The sequence below is a fragment of the Capra hircus genome, chromosome 11 (genome assembly GCF_001704415.2).
Source record: "Capra hircus breed San Clemente chromosome 11, ASM170441v1, whole genome shotgun sequence".
Taxonomy (NCBI): Eukaryota; Metazoa; Chordata; class Mammalia; order Artiodactyla; family Bovidae; genus Capra; species Capra hircus.
In genome coordinates this window covers 13,580,617-13,600,064 of record NC_030818.1, presented here as the reverse complement: position 1 = coordinate 13,600,064, position 19,448 = coordinate 13,580,617, and the positions used below count along the sequence as shown (strand labels likewise).

The 19,448-nt window shown below is 45.4% G+C and overlaps 1 protein-coding gene across 1 annotated transcript in view; it reads right to left on the bottom strand.

The window, feature by feature from the left end:
* Window positions 1-19,448, bottom strand: part of ADD2 (adducin 2) — a 122,704-nt gene that overhangs the window by 27,910 nt on the left and 75,346 nt on the right. Inside the window, exons 5-10 of the mRNA XM_018055081.1 lie at window positions 14,361-14,512; window positions 13,855-13,935; window positions 10,304-10,453; window positions 8,996-9,139; window positions 7,052-7,150; window positions 2,526-2,702 (exon numbers count right to left, since the gene is read on the bottom strand). Coding sequence (XP_017910570.1) covers window positions 2,526-2,702; window positions 7,052-7,150; window positions 8,996-9,139; window positions 10,304-10,453; window positions 13,855-13,935; window positions 14,361-14,512 — 803 coding nt within the window. The remainder of the gene's footprint in view (window positions 1-2,525; window positions 2,703-7,051; window positions 7,151-8,995; window positions 9,140-10,303; window positions 10,454-13,854; window positions 13,936-14,360; window positions 14,513-19,448) is intronic.

Here is a 19,448-nt window from a genome sequence, read left to right as displayed (position 1 = left end):
TGAGAGTTTTACTTCTTCTTTTCCAATCTGGATTCCTTTCATTTCTCTTTCTTCTCTGATTGCCATGGCTAGGACTTCCAAAACTATGCTGAATAAAAGTGATGAGAGTGGGCATCCTTGTCTTGTTCCTGATGTTAAAGAAAATGTTTTCAGTTTTCCACCATTGAAAATAATATTTGCTGTGGGTCTGTCATATATGGCCCTTATTAAGTTGAAGCACGTTCCTCCCATGCCCATGTTCTGAAGAGTTTTTGTCATAAGCAGATGCTGAATTTTGTTGAAAGTTTTTTCTGTATCCATTGAGATTATCAAATGATTTTCATCTTTAAATTTATTAACGTGGTGTATCACATTGATGGATTGGTGTACACTGAAGAATCCTTGCATCCCTGGGATAAAGTTAATTTGATCATGGTATAGGATCCTTTTAATGTGTTGTTGGATTCTGTTTGCTAGAATTTTGTTGAGGATTTTTGCATCTATGTAATTTTCTTTTTGTGTGTGAAGTCTGGTTTTGGTATCAGGGTGATGTGGTTTCATAGAATGAGTTTGGAAGTGTTCCTTCCTCTGCCATTTCTTGGAAAAGTTTGAGAAGGCTAGACATTAGCTCTTCTCTAAATATTTGATAGAATTAACCTGTGAAGCTGTCTGGCCCTGGGCTTTTGTTTTTTGGGAGATTTTTAACACCGTTTCTACTATAGTGCTTGTAGTTTATCTGTTCATAATTTCCATTTCTTCCTGTTCAGTCCTGGAAGGTTTAACTTTTCTAAGAATTTGTCCATTTCTTCCAGGTTGTCCATTTTATTGGCATATATTGCTCATAGTAGGTCTCTTATTATCCTTTGTATTTCTGCATTGTCTGTTGAAACCTCTCCTTTTTCATTTCTAATTTTGTTGATTTGAGTCTTTTCCCTTTTTTTTTCTTGACATGCACTCATTATTTCTAACTTTTCTCAGTTGATTCTTTTGAACCTTAGAGGTAGGTAGATGTACTAACTATAAATAAGAGTAATTTTGTTTTCTTTACAACATGTACACCTCTTATTTTTAGATCTCACTGCCTTGAATTGATTTCCAGTATTATTCTTGAACAAAATTAAATAATAGTGCTGAGAACAGAATCACTGCTTAGTTTTGAAATTTAATGGAAATTCTTCTAGTGTTTCACCATGATACTGGTGTTTGTCTTGACAAGAAAAAAAAAGGTAATTTTAATCATAGTAAATAAAAGACTTCCTATCCTACTTAACACCTATTATTTTTACAAATCGAGATTACATTTTTATCAAATACTTTTTGATCTCAAAGTGATCCATAGGTTTTTATCCTTTGACTCATCGATATCATGAAATATATTTAGATTTATAATATTAAACCATCCTTCAATACAAGGAATGAACCCTCACTTGGTTATCATGCATTATTATTCTAATATTATGCCAGATACTATTTGCTAGTTTTCATGCAGCATTTTTCATCAACTCAAAGTGAGATTTGTCTGGATGTGTTATAACTGTTATGACTTGGTTTCCTTCTTTCCCTCTTCTCTGCCACAGTATAAACAGCATAGGAATAGTCTGTTTCTTAAAGGTTGGAGGGAATTTCTGCATGAAACCATTTGGTCCTGGTGTTTCATTCAGCCACAGATTACTCGACACACAAATGTTAATAGGAGTTGCATTTTCATTGTGGATCATGCTCAGCTCTGTAATAAACTGGTGATGCTTTGGAGGAACTGGAAGCAAAAAGGAAAGGATTAATTATTGCAATGACCCAGACATAATAATGAAAGGGTCCAAATTAGTAGCAGTGAGGAGGAGGGGAAATAATACAGGAATGTTACAAAAATAGGGCTCATCTTCACTCTTCTGAGCAATCTGGGAAGTCATAGCTTCTTCTTGCAGTTAGTTCCTCACTGTACACGCTTTCCTTTATTCTTGAATTGTTTCCTGTTTATGTCATATGTCATCAATTAAACTGTTAGTTCCAGAAGGAAGGATGTCTTATAATGCTTTTGGACCCTATAAAGCCCACACTAGTCACATATCAGTTAATTTTTTACCTGATTGTTTGATTGATTCATCACAATAGGAATAGTGTTGTAATGCTGTTTATCGGGAATAGGGAAATCAAAGCTATTATGTTTTCTGCGTTAAAATCATGAGATTAGAAGGAAACACAGAGCTAAGTGCAAAAGAGGAGTAAACCAAGCCACAATATGAGAGAGGCTCTGTGGTCCTGCTTTTTGCTGGATTACCAGTAGCTTCCTACCCCTTCTCCAAAGGGCACCCAGCAGGTGTGGCATCCACAGCCCTTGGAAAGGGAGTGGCAAAGGCCATTGTTTGAGAAGACTTAAGTACTATTACCATGATCACAAACTCTTAGTCAAGTTGCCAGTCAAGGGGCTTTAACAACTGAATTGTGATGCTGGCCGTTCTCACATCTACTGAGTGCTTCATACTGACTGGTTCTGGGGGGCTAAGCTGCAAAGGACTGGTCTGGAAGGACAATGGCAGGAGACTCACCAGATTGTCCAGCATCCTCATGAGGGCCTCGAACTCGTGCTCCCCGAGCCGGCTCTTCCGCATGGGCCCGAAGGTGCCCCCTGCCCACTGCACAGAGCCCACCTCATGAGGCCGCTGCTTCTCCTGTTCCAGCAGGATGAGGTTCTCCACACCCCCCGCACTGGACAGAGCAGACACCTGTGGCAACAAGCAGAAAGCCATCAGCTCACACACGTGCGTGTGTGTGTACACCCACAACCCTGTACACATTCTGTGCTCCTGTGCGTAACAGAGAATGGGGATCAGGGAAGGTTAGAAACAGAAATCTCTGGAAAACTGAGTTGTATTTGGCTTTTTCCTCCCAGAGGAAAGCTGCTCCAAACTTGTAGGGCATGTGCCCATTCCCAAGGACAAAGGTATTAGTATTTCTTTCCTAATGTCAGTTTTTAGGGAGACAAAGCAAGTGTTAGGAGAAAGCAATGGCACCCCACTCCAGTACTCTTGCCTGGAAAATCCCATGGGCGGAGGAGCCTGGTGGGCTGCAGTCGATGGGGTCGCTAAGAGTCGGGCACGACTGAGCGACTTCACTTTCACTTTTCACTTTCATGCATTGGAGAAGGAAATGACAACCCACTCGAGTGTTCTTGCCTGGAGAATCCCGTGGACAGGGGAGCCTGGTGGGCTGCCGTCTATGGGGTCGCACAGAGTGGGACACAACTGAAGCGACTTAGCAGCAGCAGCAGCAGCAGCAAATGTTAAATCTTGAGAATAAAACAGCGCAGGGAACTGAAAAGTTACCTGGCACAGTGGCCAACTTCAAGCTGTGATTATTTCCAGGGAACAAAGGAATTTGAGAAAAAGACTTCAATTCTTGTCTATAATATTTTACTTCTCCAAGAAGAGAAAAGCTGTTGATATTTGTTAAATCTGGTGGGTTCCCTGTATTTTTCTGTTTCTGAAATATCTCCCCTTAAAAAACAAGTCACTTGAAAGAAATAAGCTGGCTTCTAGGCCAACAAAATATCATTGTGGCCTGTTGGGATGAATTAACAGGTCTAGAGGAAGAATATCCTCCATAATGGGTTTAGTCACTCAAGGAAGCCCAGGAAAAGGAGACAGAGGAACAGCTGACAGGCACAGTCAGGCTCTGTATAGGGCTCAGAAAACTTTCACCAACAGACTTAGAGTGTTTGCTCCACTGTCAAGGCGCCATGGGGAGGCAACCATACAGGTAACCAGAAGCAATGGACTTTGGGTTTTAGCACAAGAGGTGTGTGTATAAAACAGGCAGTTTTAGAATGATCCTAAAAACATTCATGAATCCAACTAATCTTATTTTCTAATTCCATGCTCATCTGAAAGTACATTCTATTTACACCCCGTATCTGCCACCCAGGTACAATTGGCTATGATGTGGTTTCCTGGCTAAGTCCAGACACAGAGAGAAATGGTGGATCCCAAGCGTTGTAAGTATTGAAGCTGAAGTTTTGTACTGCACATCAAGACCCTTTCCTAGTAGCTCAGCTGGTAAAGAATCTGCCTGCAATGCAGGAGACTCCAGTTCGATTCCTGGGTCAGGAAGATCTCCTGGAGAAGGGACAGGATACCTACGCCAGTATTCTCGGGCTTCCCTGGTGGCTCAGATGATAAAGAATCCGCCTGCAATGCGGGAGACCTGGGTCTGAGTCCTGGGTTGGGAAGAGCCCTGGAGGAGGGCATGGAAACTCTCTCCAGTATTCTTGTTTGGAGAATCCCCATGGATAGAGGAGCCTGGGAGGCTACAGTCCACAGCGTCGCAAAGAGTCAGACAGAGCATCAAGACCCTAGTGTTGTGATTAATATTTGTTACTCCCTGTAAACCTGCTTGTTATGGGGGAACAGCTCTGATTATTTAAACTTTCAGTGTTCCAGTTTGTATGTCAGTTATTGTTTTACTGAAGATGAAAGAAATCGATGTAGCCTGATGAGAAACTCAGGCCGATGAAGCCCTGAGGATCCTGGACATACTCCAGAGAGTATTAGAGTCACCAGGGTAACATACAGCCCCATGAGACTTCCTGGAGGTCAGCCAGGCAACCTTTTCAGTGACCCCCAACACTCTGTGAAGAGGAAGAAGTAAGAACAAGCATTTCCCACACCCTCTTCATCCAAGGCATGTGTCCCATAGAAGCCTCCATTGCAAATATAGACACCTAGAGGCCATTTATTCCATACTCTCACAAAAAATAAGAGTCCTTATCTAATATTCCTAGAAGGTGTCAGCTCCATGCTTGAAGAGGCAGCCTAAAGTATTATTGTCCAAATGCTAGAAGGGTTACAATGAGATGATAGAGATTACATTGAGTTGAAATCTACCTTTTTATCATGTTCATTCACTGGTCCCAGTTCTGCCCTCTGCTGCCCTGTTCTCTAATTCTGAAGTCCCTCACACCCGGCACTGAGCCTGAGCATGTGGAAATACACTCTCAAAGATAGCGAATCCTAGCTGATTGATCAGTTACCACATTCATCCTGGACTCCTACCTGGTCAAGGCAGGCTTTAGCCCTGGGATCCTGAAACCTTGACTTGAAGTGCCAGCTCCCTGGGGAGAGGCCCCAGCCTGTCAGCTGACCTTTCCCACCAGCCTTTACTGCCCTGAGAGGCAGTGTTTAAGACATAGAACTTGGGTACCAGGCTACCTGCGTTTGGATCCTGGCTCTGCAGTGTAAACCTACTTGCTGTGTAATTTAAGCAGCTATTTTACCCTCCCTATAAAATGAAAATAGTATATTGACTTCATGAGGTTTATTTAAGGTATTCCTAAAACTCTTAGAACAGCACCTGGTGCATAAAGACCGCCACAGAAACACTTATGAAAAACAAATTCTGAGGCTTTACCATGGAACGCTGAGAAGCAGTGCCCCGGGGACTGGTCATTTGTAGAGGAGGAGAGAACTGCCCACTTCCTTGCATGAGTTGCCTCCTCCCACCTCCTCTTCCCCTATGCGTTTCCATGGCGATGGGAAGCACATGGAGAGTTGCCTGAGCTTCTTCTCATCTGCCTGTAAGCAGAGCAGGTAGCCACCTCTCTGCAGAGGATGACCCAGTTTCCTGGAACCCCAAATGGATGGAAAGCAAAGAGAATGCTGTCCCCAGGAGAGAGGAACAGGCTCTTAGTCTTGAACCACTGAAATGACCACAGACACATCTGCTTATTTGCCAAGGTCACTGAGAGAGAAAATTAGTCCCACGATGCAAGCAGAACTCCAGTGCAGGTCATCCATCTGGAAATGTCCCTTGCAGGGGCTGCAGTCCCAACAGCTCTGCAGGCTGCTGGCACCTGGTCGCTTCTGAGCCTTAATCCACCCACACCCTTCATCTATCTCTCCTGTTTTTCTTCTACTCCTTCCAGTTCATTTCTCCCTGTAGAAGCCTTCCTGCTCCACTCACTGAAAAAAGACACTGGAGCCTTTCTTGGGGTTATCTGCCCCCACTGCCTGATGTACTTTATAAAAGTCACATCGAACCAGTCCCAGCTGAAAAGAACGCGACAGCAGGCAGGGCCAAGGGGAGCAGCAGCGGCCGTCCAGGAGAGTGGTGGGCAGCTCCGCCCTTCATCTAGCCGAAGGCCCAGCTAGATGGACTTCCTCCCTTTGGTTAAATAGCACAGGGGTGCTTTCTGGGGATCTAGAGCCTACGGAGGTGTACTCTATCTATTCGTTTTTAGGGCTGGGCTATCTTTGCAACGAGATAAGGCTTTATTGTGAGCTATTTTCTCACAGAAGCCTCCTTCTACAGAAAAATGGGAAACTCTTCAGAGTTCAGATGTGGAGAAGAGAAAGTGGGCTTATCAGAAGCTCTGCCAGGTTCTAACATCATCCAGGGGTCAGAGTTCAAGGCCAGCATCATTGGATGGGGGGAGGGGTCACCTCTTCATCACTGTCCTCTCAACTTATCCTTTAAAAACCACTGAGAAAGATCCCACCTGTACAGCCTTCACTAGTGATGCTTTTGGGATTACTCTCATTCTTCCTGCATAGCGACCAAGAAGGGGACATGGCAGACTGCAGGAGAGGCAGACGGCACCACGTGAGCGCGGCCTCCTTCCTGGCTGAAATACATCAGCAACACCTGCTCCTGTCGGCCCCAGAAGCTCTATAGCCCAGCTGAGGACAGGAATGGGCTTGCAGGGACCACCGCCCGGATGGAGCCAGTCAGGGCGGACCACCACGGAGGGCCTGCCTAAGAGGAGTGCTGACTCCAACCCCACCTGGAGACCAGGCCTGGTCCCCTGCACCCACCCACCTGCCTCCATCTGTCTAACTGACCACACAGGTTGGCAGCTCCGGCAGCCTGCTGGTTGTTGTTGGGAGCACCAGATGGGCGGTGCAATAAAAAATTTTAAAGCTGTAAAACTAAGTGTGAAACTTTAGAAGGATAAGGCAGAGAAACAGGGTGAGGCTCCCTTAAAGTTCTCCTTAAATCACAGTGCATGGGGCCACCACCATTACCCCTTGGCCCCGATCGGAGCCCCTCCTGGGCCCGCTGTCCAGAGGAACATGCTTACCTGTATCTCACACGCAGCCTGTAGGTGGAAGATCTTATAAAATGCCTCCTCCACAGTATCACCCAGAGCAACCACTCCATGGTTTCTTAGCACCAGGATCTGTACAGGAGCAAACAGCCAATTGACACTTTCAGCCTTCTAAACTTCAGTTAAGAGGGAGAGATTTTTCATTTTATTCAGATCAATTTCCGTATCTCATCCTGGAACACATGCCCCCTAGTTCCTCACTCACTCTCCCTATGCAAAAACCCATTGCAACCCCCATGAGTTTTAATATCCACCCAAAAGAATGCTTAAGGCATATACCCGAAGAAATGGAAGGTGCTTTTTAAAACTGAGACTGAATAGCTTGGTGGATTTCTTTGGGCAAGGCTTGGTTTTTTTAGGCCCTGAGAGCTTAGAAGTCTGAAAAATGAATGGTATGTCAAAGTGAATAAATGTATTTGCTGTTAAATACAAGGGTCCAACTTGTCCCCTGTGACTGGGTTGACTTGTGAATCAAATCCAAGGGAGTGATCCGCGAGAGATGATCCTGCATACACAGGTGAGTTGGGTCACCTCTGGCCCCCAGGCTTTCTCCCCAGGAACTCTGTGGAGCCTGGCAGCTCTAAGATCCTACAGTTCTGTGAAACCTTTTATTCTATCTCATTAGAGGAAATAGAAGCCTAAAGAAATTGGAAGTCCCCCAGCTAATTAGGGGCAGAGTTAGAACCCAGGCCATCACTGATGGTGCAGTGTTTTTGACTCAGCCAGGGGCAGGCAGATCTAAAAGGGGGAAAAATAGGAATCAATTTACACCAAGGTCCAGGTGCACCCTCCCTTCTTGGTTGGTTTCATCCTTAAGGATGCTCTGAGTAATACCCAGGTGACACCCACCTGGGGGCTGGGACACAGACCCAAGCATCAGATCCATCCTTCCAGTACCTGGGCTGAGGCCCAGTGGCCTAGTCCTCACATCTGTTCTTGCTGAAAACAGCTGGAGTTTTTTTCCCCTTAAGAGCCACAGAGATAGGAAGAGACTATGACTCTCGCTCACAAAAGATTTTACAGATAGTGAACGCCCCTTGTCTTTCTGTAGCATTTCAGGGTTGTGAACATCACCCCTCTCCTGGCTCTGCTCATGAGGTTTCAGAGGAAGGCAGGAGAGGGTAGCAGGGATTTCTGCTCCATGTTAGAGATGGGAAGACAGGGACTCTCAAATGGGAGATGACTCCAGCAGCAGCAAGGAAGGGGGCAAAGTGCCCGTCAAGCCAGGCTTGGCTCTGAAACGTCCCCCTCGAAGCTCACCAGCCCTGATTATGTGCTGTTATAAAAATAGGTCTTCAGACTTAAATCAAGCAATAAAAATGAGATTCTGTTCTGTCAAGTTAGCAAAAGAATAAAAACTAAGGGAGAACACTCAAGTTTGAGGAGACTATAGAAAAATGGCATTCTCATACATACTAGCCTCGTCTGGAGGAGAGGGCAGTTTGTTACTATGCGGTAATAAGTTAAACTATGCATCCTTTAGGAAGCAAACACAAAGATGTAGCAGAAGGAATCTTCATCATGGAATTGTTTATATTAAAAGAAAATTCGAGGAGAAAAATCTTTTCAGTGTCCAACCATAGAGGACTGTTCAGGTAAATGACGGCACAGCCATTCATACAGTGACATATAATTTAAAATAGTGATTAGAAAGTATTTTAACAACTTACAGAGGAGTTGACTCTATATTGCTAAGGGGAAAGAAGAGTTTTACAATTCTAGTTTTGTAAATCTACGTGAATAGATATGGGAGTGTGCATCAAAATCAAAGGGTAGGGTGAAAGATTATTTCCTTTTTTCTGTTGCTCTTGTTTATCTGCAACTTATAAACATTTTCCAATGAATAGTTATCCCTTTTGTGATATGGGTTTTTGACAACCCCTCCCAGAGCATCTTCCTAGAATAGCTGAGCCAAACCTTGCAGGTGGGTCCAAGGCACTTCTGCAGGTTGATCCGATCAGCTTCCTGCTCCATCTCGCCATTGAAGTCATAATATGCCATGTCCCCCACCAGCAGGGCATTGTGGGACACAGGCAGGAGGCCCCACTTCATGGCTGACACCTTCGGGGAGATGAGGAATGGTTAGCTCACCCCCACCCTCCCCACCCCCTGCCCCTCTGTCCCAGTGGCCCTCTCCTCAGATGGCCCAGTCAAGCTCTGTCTGGGGACAGGCAGCAGTGAAGCAGGGTCCAGGGTCCAGGGGGTGGGTTGGTAGAGACCTTCAGCCTTGGCTGCAGAAACAGCCACGACTCTTCGCTGACAGGGAGGCCCATTGAGAAGCTCCCATTTTTCTAGCAACGGGGCAATGCAAGTGCTAGAAGAGATGATTAAAACCCAAGCTGTAACCACCATGTGCCAACCCTTGGCCGTTATTAAAAGCAAGGAACATGGAGAGATTGGAGAGCCTCTCACTTTCCTTCAGTCATCTTGCCCCTCATGTCAGCCCCAGCTCTGCAGAAATGCACACTTGGCACAAATACATCACATAGCCTTAGTCTAACTTTTGGAAGGTTTGAGTGCTTGTAAACCAGTGTGATTTTGCAGAGAAAAATCACAAGTCAGTGGCAGGTCTGCTCTGCCCCTGTAGGTGCACGGCCAGGGGATTGGTAAGTTGGGGTCTGGCTGTCTGCTGTCTTTCCAGGTACACTGCAGCACCTCAGGTAGACAGAGAAATGTCCGGAGACCCTCAGAGGACAGCCTGCTCCTTGATGGTCTTCCCTCTGTTCTCTCCCAGTTCTCTTTGCTCCTGCCCCAGCTCTCAGCCCCCCACCCCAACCCCAGACATTGTGAAAAGTGGACACAGTGCAGGTTCCCACCACCTGATCTCATAACAAGACCTGTCCATGCCAGAGCCTGGGCTAGGGAGCAGGTGCCAGCCTGACCTAAGCAGAGGCTCAGAAGGTGCCATCACCCAGACAAGTGGGGCCGGTTTGCGTATGCAGCAGTTGGGGGACACAGGGGGGCCGACAGTACACACCTTCACCTTATCTCCCCTCACTGAGACTTCCACAGTCAGAAAAATGGAGAGGAGGAGATTCCCACATCGGGTGTCCCTCCTCACCTTGGCCTGAGTTCTAGGGAATCTTTCCAGAACTGCATTAAATGGTGAGTTTGCTCCTAGCTTGGAGGGACTTATGTCTCCCCTTGGGGAGACTCTCAGAGAGACAGGTGCCATGGGTCTGCTGCCATGGGGACTGAAATGCTGGCTGAAGAGCTGACACTCACCGCCGCCGTGGCCGGAGTGTGCAGGTGGATGATGCAACGCACGTCGGGTCTGGCAGCGTAGATGGCCGAGTGCAGGCAGAAGCCCGAGGTGTCCACGGGGAAGCAGCTACTGCCCTTCTCCACCACCTCTCCCAGGATGTTCACCTTGATCTGGGCCGGGGTGGGGGTGAGGAGGAAGACAGAATTCTGACCACCAGAAGGCAGAGGCCCCTCACTCCCCTCCCTGCAGGTGGGCCAGGCATATGCCCACCCACCAACGTCCACTCTCCACCACACCACAGGCAATGGATGTGCTTGGTGGTGGCGTGGGGGGAAGAGTTCCTGCCCGCAAGGTAAGCACACAGGCTACTGGGAAACAAAGGCAAGTTTAATTCAGCACAAAAAATGCGAGAGTTTCACAAACTTTACTGTGCATGAGGATCACCTGGAGATCCTACCAAAATGCAGATTCGAATTTGGTAGGCCAAGAACTCAGCCTGGGAGTCTGCATTTCCAAAAAGAATCCAGTGATACCCCTGCTGTTGGTCCATGGACCATAGTTTGAGTATCAAGGTGCAAGGAGAGAGTCATTCACAGAATTCTCTGAAGCAGATAGGATGAGTCTTTAATCCCAGTGGAAATAGGAGAGCAGAGAAGCCTTCCCAGAGGAAGCAGCATCTAAACTGAGCCTTTTTTTTTTTCCAGCTTATTATTTTGAAAAAATTTAATCACACGCAAAGGTAAAGAGGATAGTATAATGAACATCCATTTACCAGTCACCCAAAAGCTAGGTCTTAAAAGACAAATGAGAGAGCAGTCCCTGGTCTCATAATCTGCTTTTGACTCCAAGGGGTTGTGGATGTTACAGTGAAAACACATGCATGCCCATGCATGTGCACACACACACACACACACACACACATAACTTCTGGTGGCTGCTGCTGGCCCGGCACACAGCTAAGCCATAGCACTTCCTGCTTAACATAAACAATCTCACAGAACATCATCATCAGAGAAGACCACTTTTGACTGTGACACAGAAGACAGAAGCCATTCCTTAATCATGTCTAAGGAAAGGCAAAAACAAATCTGTACAAATGCAAACATGACCAACACAAAGGATCATAAGAGACTACTACAAGCAACTATTAACATATGCCAATAAAATGGACAACCTTGGAGATGGACAAATTCATTGAGATGAACAACCTTCTAAGACTGTACCAGGAAGAAACAGGAAATATGAACAGGTCAATCACATGACTGACCTATGATTAAAAGCTTCCAACAAACAAAAGTCCAAGAACAGGTGGCTTCAGGTGTGAATTGTATCAAACAGTTAGAGAAGAGTTAATACCTATCTTTCTGAAACTCTTCCAAAATAACTGCAGAGGAACAAACACTCCCAAATTCATTCTATGAGGCCACCAATATCATGATACCAAAACCAGAAAAATATCTCACACAAAAAAAGAAAATCGCAGATTAATATCACTGATGAATATGAATATAGATGGAAGAATCCTCAACAAAATACTAGCAAACTGAATCCAATAACACATTAAAAGGACTATACAGAGGATGAGAGGGTTGGAGGTATCACCAGTGAAATGGACATGAATTTGGGCAAACTGGGAGATAGCGAGGGACAGGCAAGTCTGGTGTGCTATAGTCCAGGGGGTTGCAGATTTGGATATGACTTGGTGATGAACAACACACCATGATCAAGTGGGATTTATCCCAGGAATACAAGGATGGTTCAGTATATGCAAATTAATCAGTACGATACAACACATCAACAAAGTGAAGAATGAAAACCATAGATCATCTCAGTAGATGACTGACACTTCCTCCCAGTTAACCGGAGACATTCATCCTAACTGCACCAATAATAGCAGCTTTGGCCTCATTCTGCGACCCCACCCCAGAACTGCCCCTGGCCAGACACTGCTAGTCGCTCAGTCGTGTCTGACTCTTTGTGACCCCATAAACTGTAGCCTGCCAGGCTTCTCCGTCCATGGGATTCTCCAGGCAAGAATACTGGAATGGATTGACAGTCCCTTCTCCACAGGATCTTCCCAACCCAGGGATCGAACCATAGGTTCCTGCATTGCAGGCAGATTCTTTACCGCTTGAGCTATAGGGAAGTCCCCATCACCTCCTTCTTAGGTTCCAAATCACTCAACACAACCCTAATCCTGAAACACCCTTAGGCTGAAAACACCTCCTGCTCCACGAGCCATCTCCCAGAAGCTGGTAGGTAGTTAATTTAGCCTAACTTATTGACTAGAAGTGTTTGCTGGACATTAGCAGGCTAGATTTTTCCTTTCTAAAAATCATGTCAGCTTTGGCTCTTAAAATTCCAGCACAGGGACAGGCCCCAACACACCTACCACACCCAGCCCAGAGGCCCAGGCAGACAAGTGGCACCAAAGCAGGGAACACGCTACACACCACCAGTTCCAGCAGAAGCACAAGACGGTCAACAGCCCTCTCTTACTAAATCCTATTTTAAGTGAATTTTACAGGATGAACATGACTTTCCAGTGGCCTGACCCATGAACGTGGCAGCCACCCTGCCATCTCAGGAACTTAAACCTGCAAGGGTCTGATGCAGACCCTGGTTTCCATTCAGCTCAGCTCCCCAGCCTCCTCGGCTGGGTGGCCCACTCAGACTTCCCTCTCTGGGATGAGCTCTCTCTGCCCTCGGGTGTTCCTTGTCTCAGCCGTGGATATGTGACCTGTTGTCACGCCAGAATCTCTACAGCGTAACAGGACAGTTACTGTCGCACGCAGTGCCTTTGTCCCGTGAGGAGACAGTCCCCCCACCTTGAGGAGAGCTCCAGGGCCATAGGGTGTGTGGGTACTGCCATTGCGCAAATTTGAAAACTCAGCCCAGAAAGAGGACCCAGAAGCTCTCTCTCATAGCACTAGAAGAACCTTGCATTCTTTGGGACAAAGCACTGGCTGTTGTTCTAATGTACCCCTGAGCCAGGAAGGCTTCCTGACTCCCAGCCTTTGAAGTCCAATCCTGGGCTCAGAGGCCTCTAGGCTCATCGTTCCTTCCCTCTCCCTCCTAGTGTTTATGCTGCCTTCACTTCCCATTTGGTCTCTTGGTCACATCATGCTCTCTGCACAGTTTGTTTTGGTGTCCATGTGACTTCTCTCTCCCACCAGATTGCAAACTGCTTGAAGGACAAGATGGCAGTGGCTAGCATGGAGCAACGGAGAAAACAATGGCACCCCACTCCAGTACTCTTGCCTGGAAAATCCCATGGACGGAGGAGCCTGGTGGGCTGCAGTCCATGGGATCGCTAAGAGTTGGACACGACTGAGCGACTTCACTTTCACTTTTCATTTTCATGCATTGGAGAAGGAAATGGCAACCCACTCCAGTGTTCCTGCCCTGAGAATCCCAGGGACAGGGGAGCCTGGTGGGCTACCATCTATGGGGTCGCACAGAGTCAGACACGACTGAAGCGATTTAGCAGCAGCAGTAGCAGCAGCGTGGAGCAAAGATGGTACTGTCATTTCAACAAGAAATTGGTAGTGAGATGTCACACTGTACTTACCAGGCTGGATGCTGTGACTTCGCTGCAAGAGACTCCCTTAGGGCTGATCAGGAAGTGGTCCTGCTCCTTGCTGACTCTCAGCTGGAGGAAAGACATGTGTTCCCAGTGGTGAGAAGGGAGAGGGGCCATTTCCAATGATACTGTGCTTGAATCACCTTTACCCCTGAATCCACTGCATACAAATCTCCCCCCACCCCAAGAACACTTACTTCCTCCTGACCCATGAGAGATGAAGACTCAGCCTTTATTTGGAGCCAGGGAAATGGAGCTATAAGAGGAATCTCCCAATGGTCAAGGGTGGCCCTAGAAATAGGAAGCAGAAATTCCTGGCTCCTCATCCAGAGACGTGCCCGCTAGGCAGGTTGTCTATTTCAGGTAGCCATAGTGGCTAGAAACCTTGGAAGAGCTCACGGCCAGCAGTGTCACAGCCACGCCAAGGCTCAGGAAGTCTCCCTCCCGGGGAGGCCACAGGCAGAGCCCCACCCAGCCCCGGACGCTGTCCTCACCGTCACATAGGTGTCGCTCAGCTGGGCCCAGCCATACAGGTCCAGGAGGCGGTAGACACTACTGATCTTGCACCGCATGAGCCGCTCCCCCTTGGCCAGGTTCAAGGAGTCGGCTGTGTGGAGGTCATTGATGGGCGTCATCATGGAGAAGTCTGAAGGGGCACAGGGCAGCTTTCAGGTCAGGAGCTCACGTCCGCACTCTCCTGCCTTGCCCCCACCCTCTCCCAATTCTCCTGGGTGCTACATCCATACACGAGACTCCTGTGGGCAGGGAATTCAACATCCTTTGACCCTGACTCCAGAGGAGAAAACCCTCCACAGAATGGATAGTTGTGCCCAATAAAGTCCTCTGCTTCTTAAGGGAAGAAAGGCATTGCTCTGGGTCAAAACCCATGGCCAGACTCAAGCCACAAATGCAAGGATCTCAGCTCAAGCTGACTATAAACCCTAGAGATAGACATTGAATAAATGCAAAAATAAATTTCTGAGTGGAAATATGGGTACATTTTATCAGTTTTAATGAAGAAGTAACTAAGCATTATTCTATTGTTTTAACTAACTTTTTCTCTGATTTGGAAAAGGGCAAACAGAAAGCCAAGTCAACCAGGAGGTAAATTCCTCAACTTTTTCTGACAAGTCATAAACCTCCAGAAGTCAGTGGGGCTGTGGTGGGCTGAAGGGCCGGAGGCTGAGGGTGGGCTACTTCTGACCACCTCCAGATATGCAGTCGCTTGGCTTTTTATGGCTCTTTCTGGGAATCTGGTAATATGGAAATGAACCTAGAGAATCTGATAGTCTTCTACTCAGGGCACCCAAAGGGTCTAGTCAGTCCCATGAACCATGCTGACCACTGCCTGCATGCCTCCGAAGCCAGAAGAGGGCCTCTGAGCCCCAGCCCTCCAATTAATCAGTGTTTAGGAAACAATAAGAGAATCAATAGGAAAGGGTTCTGGTTTAAAATGATGTCTGGCTGGGAGCCTCCTGATGCTGCCTTCCTCAGCATCCCTCTAAAAACTTTAATGGATGAAAATGCTCTTCGGAAGCTTCCACCATCACTGCAAACCTCACGGCCACACCACATGATGTACGTCCTGTATCAGGTCTGCCATTAGTTGAAATGATAAGGTCTGTGACATGAAGGTGGACTGGGAGCACAAAGCAAGCAGAGCAAGCCTCAAACACCCCATGTCAGGAAGATGCCCCCAAAAGGCTTGTGCCCACCAGCGGCGGTATGCCTCTAGGGCATGGGTCCAGTACAGGAAGTTGACAGGGATACAAGTGGTCCAAAGACCTGGCTGAACTGGCAAGAAAAACAGCAACAAAATCTCAAAATTAAGGATTTCTATTCCAAGCTGACTAGTCAAGGCTCCTTGCCTCCTTTCTAGTTCCCCAGACAAGCATTTGCCCCTGGCAGCAAGAAGGGAAGCACATCAAAAGCATAAGGCCCCCAAGCAAAGCCGGAGATAGGGAGAGGCTATTGTTGGGAAAGGTCTTTGAACCTTCTTTTAGAAATAACTGTGGAGTCCCCAGAGACGATCAGGAGGCCAGAAGAGGTCTGAAAACACTCACTATCATATCCTCTGTGTCCTGTATCCCCTAAAAGTCCCCCTCCCCAACCCTGTGGAGCTTCCCGTAAGGACTACCCACTCACAGGCCCAGAAGACGCCAGAGGGCTCCACAGGAGCCCCCGGTCCTCTGTCCTCAGAGGCTTCTTGCAAAGGATGCTTATTCTGATCAGCCTCACCAAGTGAAGGTCTAACTGGGCCATTATTTCAAAGTACCTAAGAAAACACAGAGATGAAAATCCACCAAACCTCCCAGAAAGCTACCGACATGCTCTACAACAGGAGGAAAAAAAAAAAAAAAACCTCAAGGAAACACAATCCTAAGGCGAATGGAGCTAGACAAAGAACAACCTCTCTGGGCTTGGACTCATGGCACCTGGAATTTTCCTTCTCCACATTCCCTGACTCAGTTACCCTGGCATGCACCAACCAGATTTCCAGGCATCCAACTGTTTTCCTGGCAGATGCTGATCAGTAAAGCAATGGAAAGCCCTATTTCTCTTTCAAGAGGAAGAGTGTAAGATCAGAGACATGAAAATGATGAGCAAGAATTTGATAGACACGGGACAAAGACAAGAAGCCCTGGCATCTAAGCATATAAGTAGATCACTCACCTAGAGCCACACGTCCTGGAATAAGAAGTCAAGGGGGCCTTAGAAAGAATCACTACGAACAAAGCTAGTGGAGGTGATGGAATTCCAGTGGAGCTATTTCAAATCCTGAAAGATGATGCTGTGAAAGTGCTGCACTCAATATGCCAGCAAATGTGGAAAACTCAGCACTGGCCACAGGACTGGAAAAGTTCAGTTTTCATTCCAATCCCAAAGAAAGGCAATGCCAAAGAATGCTCAAACTACTGCAAAATTGTACTTATCTCACACACTAGTAAAGTAATGCTCAAAATTCTCCAAGCCAGACTTTAGCAATATGTGAACCATGAACTTCCAGATGTCCAAGCTGGTTTTAGAAAAGGCAGAGGAACCAGAGATCAAATTGCCAACGTCCGCTGGATCATGGAAAAAGCAAGAGAGTTCCAGAAAAACATCTATTTCTGCTTGATTGACTATGCCAAAGCCTTTGACTGTGTGGATCACAATAAACTGTGGAAAATTCTGAAAGAGATGGGAATACCAGACCACCTGACTTGCCTCTTGAGAAATCTGTATGCAGGTCAGGAAGCAACAGTTAGAACTGGACATGGAACAACAGACTGGTTCCAAATAGGAAAAGGAGTACGTCAAGGCTGTATATTGTCACCCTGCTTATTTAACTTCTATGCAGAGTACCTCATGAGACATGCTGGGCTGGAAGAAGCACAAGCTGGAATCAAGATTGCCAGGAGAAATATCAATAACCTCAGATATGCAGATGACACCACCCTTATGGCAGAAAGTGAAGAGGAACTAAAAAGCCTCTTGATGAAAGTGAAAGAGGAGAGTGAAAAAGTTGGCTTAAAGCTCAACATTCAGAAAACGAATATCATGGCATCCGGTCCCATCACTCCATGGGAAATGGATGGAGAAACAGTGGAAACAGTGTCAGACTTTATTTTGGGGGTCTCCAGAATCACTGCAGATGGTGATTGCAGCCATGAATTTAAAAGACGCTTACTCCTTGGAAGGAAAGTTATGACCAACCTAGATAGCATATTAAAAAGCAGAGACATTACTTTGCCAACAAAGGTCCGTCTAGTCAAGGCAATGGTTTTTCCTGTGGTCATGTATGGATGTGAGAGTTGGACTGTGAAGAAAGATGAGCACCGAAGAATTGATGCTTTTGAACTGTGGTGTTGGAGAAGACTCTCGAGAGTCCCTTGGACTGCAAGGAGATCAACCAGTCCATTCTAGAGGTGATCAGTCCTGGGTGTTCTTTGGAAGGACTGATGCTAAAGCTGAAACTCCAATACTTTGGCCACCTCATGCAAAGAGTTGACTCATTGGAAAAGACTCGGATGCAGAAGGAGAAGGGGACGACAGAGGATGAGATGGCTGGATGGCATCACTGACTTGATGGACGTGAGTTTGAGTGAACTCCGGGAGCTGGTGATGGACAGGGAGGCCTGGCGTGCTGCGATTCATGGGGTCGCAAAGAGTCGGACACAACTGAGTGACTGAACTGAACTGTACTGATATAATAGAAGAAAAAAATTTGAGTTCAAGACGTGTGTGTGTGTGTGTGTGTGTGTGTGTGTATAAAGTATAAGGACTTATTGCATTCCATTAAAAGAAAATAACCCACAATTTGATGCTTTCTGACAATATTTCTGAAATGTGAGGGTAAGGAGGAAATTCCACAAGCATCTAGGAGAAAACAAAAGGTTACCGACAAAGGAACCAATAATAGACTGTTTTAGATTTCTCTGTTATAACAACAGATGCCAAAAGACAATACTATAGGAGATTTATAAAAACAAACATTAAAATAAAGTGACACAAAGCAGGTAAAAATAAAGAGACCATCAAAAGTAGCCCAGCCAACTATAAACAAAAAATAAACGGAGGTCATAATATGACCAAAATAGAAGCCAAGGAAAATAATGCTCTTTTGGACAAAAAGAGCCATTTTGTAGGTCATTTTATAAGGAATAAAAGCATAATCCATAATGGAGCTATAGTTATAAAAACATTTATGCTTTGAAAAGCATTTTATCAAGATATACAAAGCAAAAGCTGTCATAAATACAGACAAATGAACAGAAATCAAATACAGTGGGAGACAACACAACATTAATTTTTTATGAAATAAAAAATGATAAATGAATACATTTGACAAATGAAATACTATGCCCCAGGGATAGAGTCTATATCCATGTATCATTTAAATATGATATTATTAGGCCACAAAAAAAATCTCAATAAATCCCCAACAAAAAAAAATCTCAATAAATCCCCAACAAAGACAATAAGTAGGCTACATTTTCTAAACATAATGCAATAAAACTAGACATTATCAATAAACCTTTAAAAGAATACAAATTCTACCACTAACAAATGAGAAAGCACACTCCCAGAGGGTACTTATTTTATTTTAGAATAAAAATGAAGCCAAAACAGCAACTGCAAGCTACCTAGAAATTAACAATAAAGAAAATTCTGCATGTCAAAATTTATGGAACAAGATCAAATTTATACTCAGAGAAAAAACTTCATAGCCTTACATGTCTTTATTATTGTATTAAATATGAAAATAAATCAAATCCATTTTATTCTATTATAGAAAAATATAAAGACTAAAATAAACCAAAGAAAAGTTATGGAAAAGAACTGATGAGTATAAAAACAAAATCAATGAATCAGAATACAAGGAAATTAGGAGAATCAATATGTAAATCCAAGAACTGGCTTATGTGAGAAGATCTATGAATAAACCAGTCTCTGGATTTGCCGGTAAGGAGGAAGCAGGAATACACAGCATCAGGAATGAGAATGGGATGTCATATCCACAGCAGAAAGTTTAAATGATAAAAATAATATTGTAAGTCACACTAGTAATTTTTAAAGCCATGTGAAATGAATTATTTTAT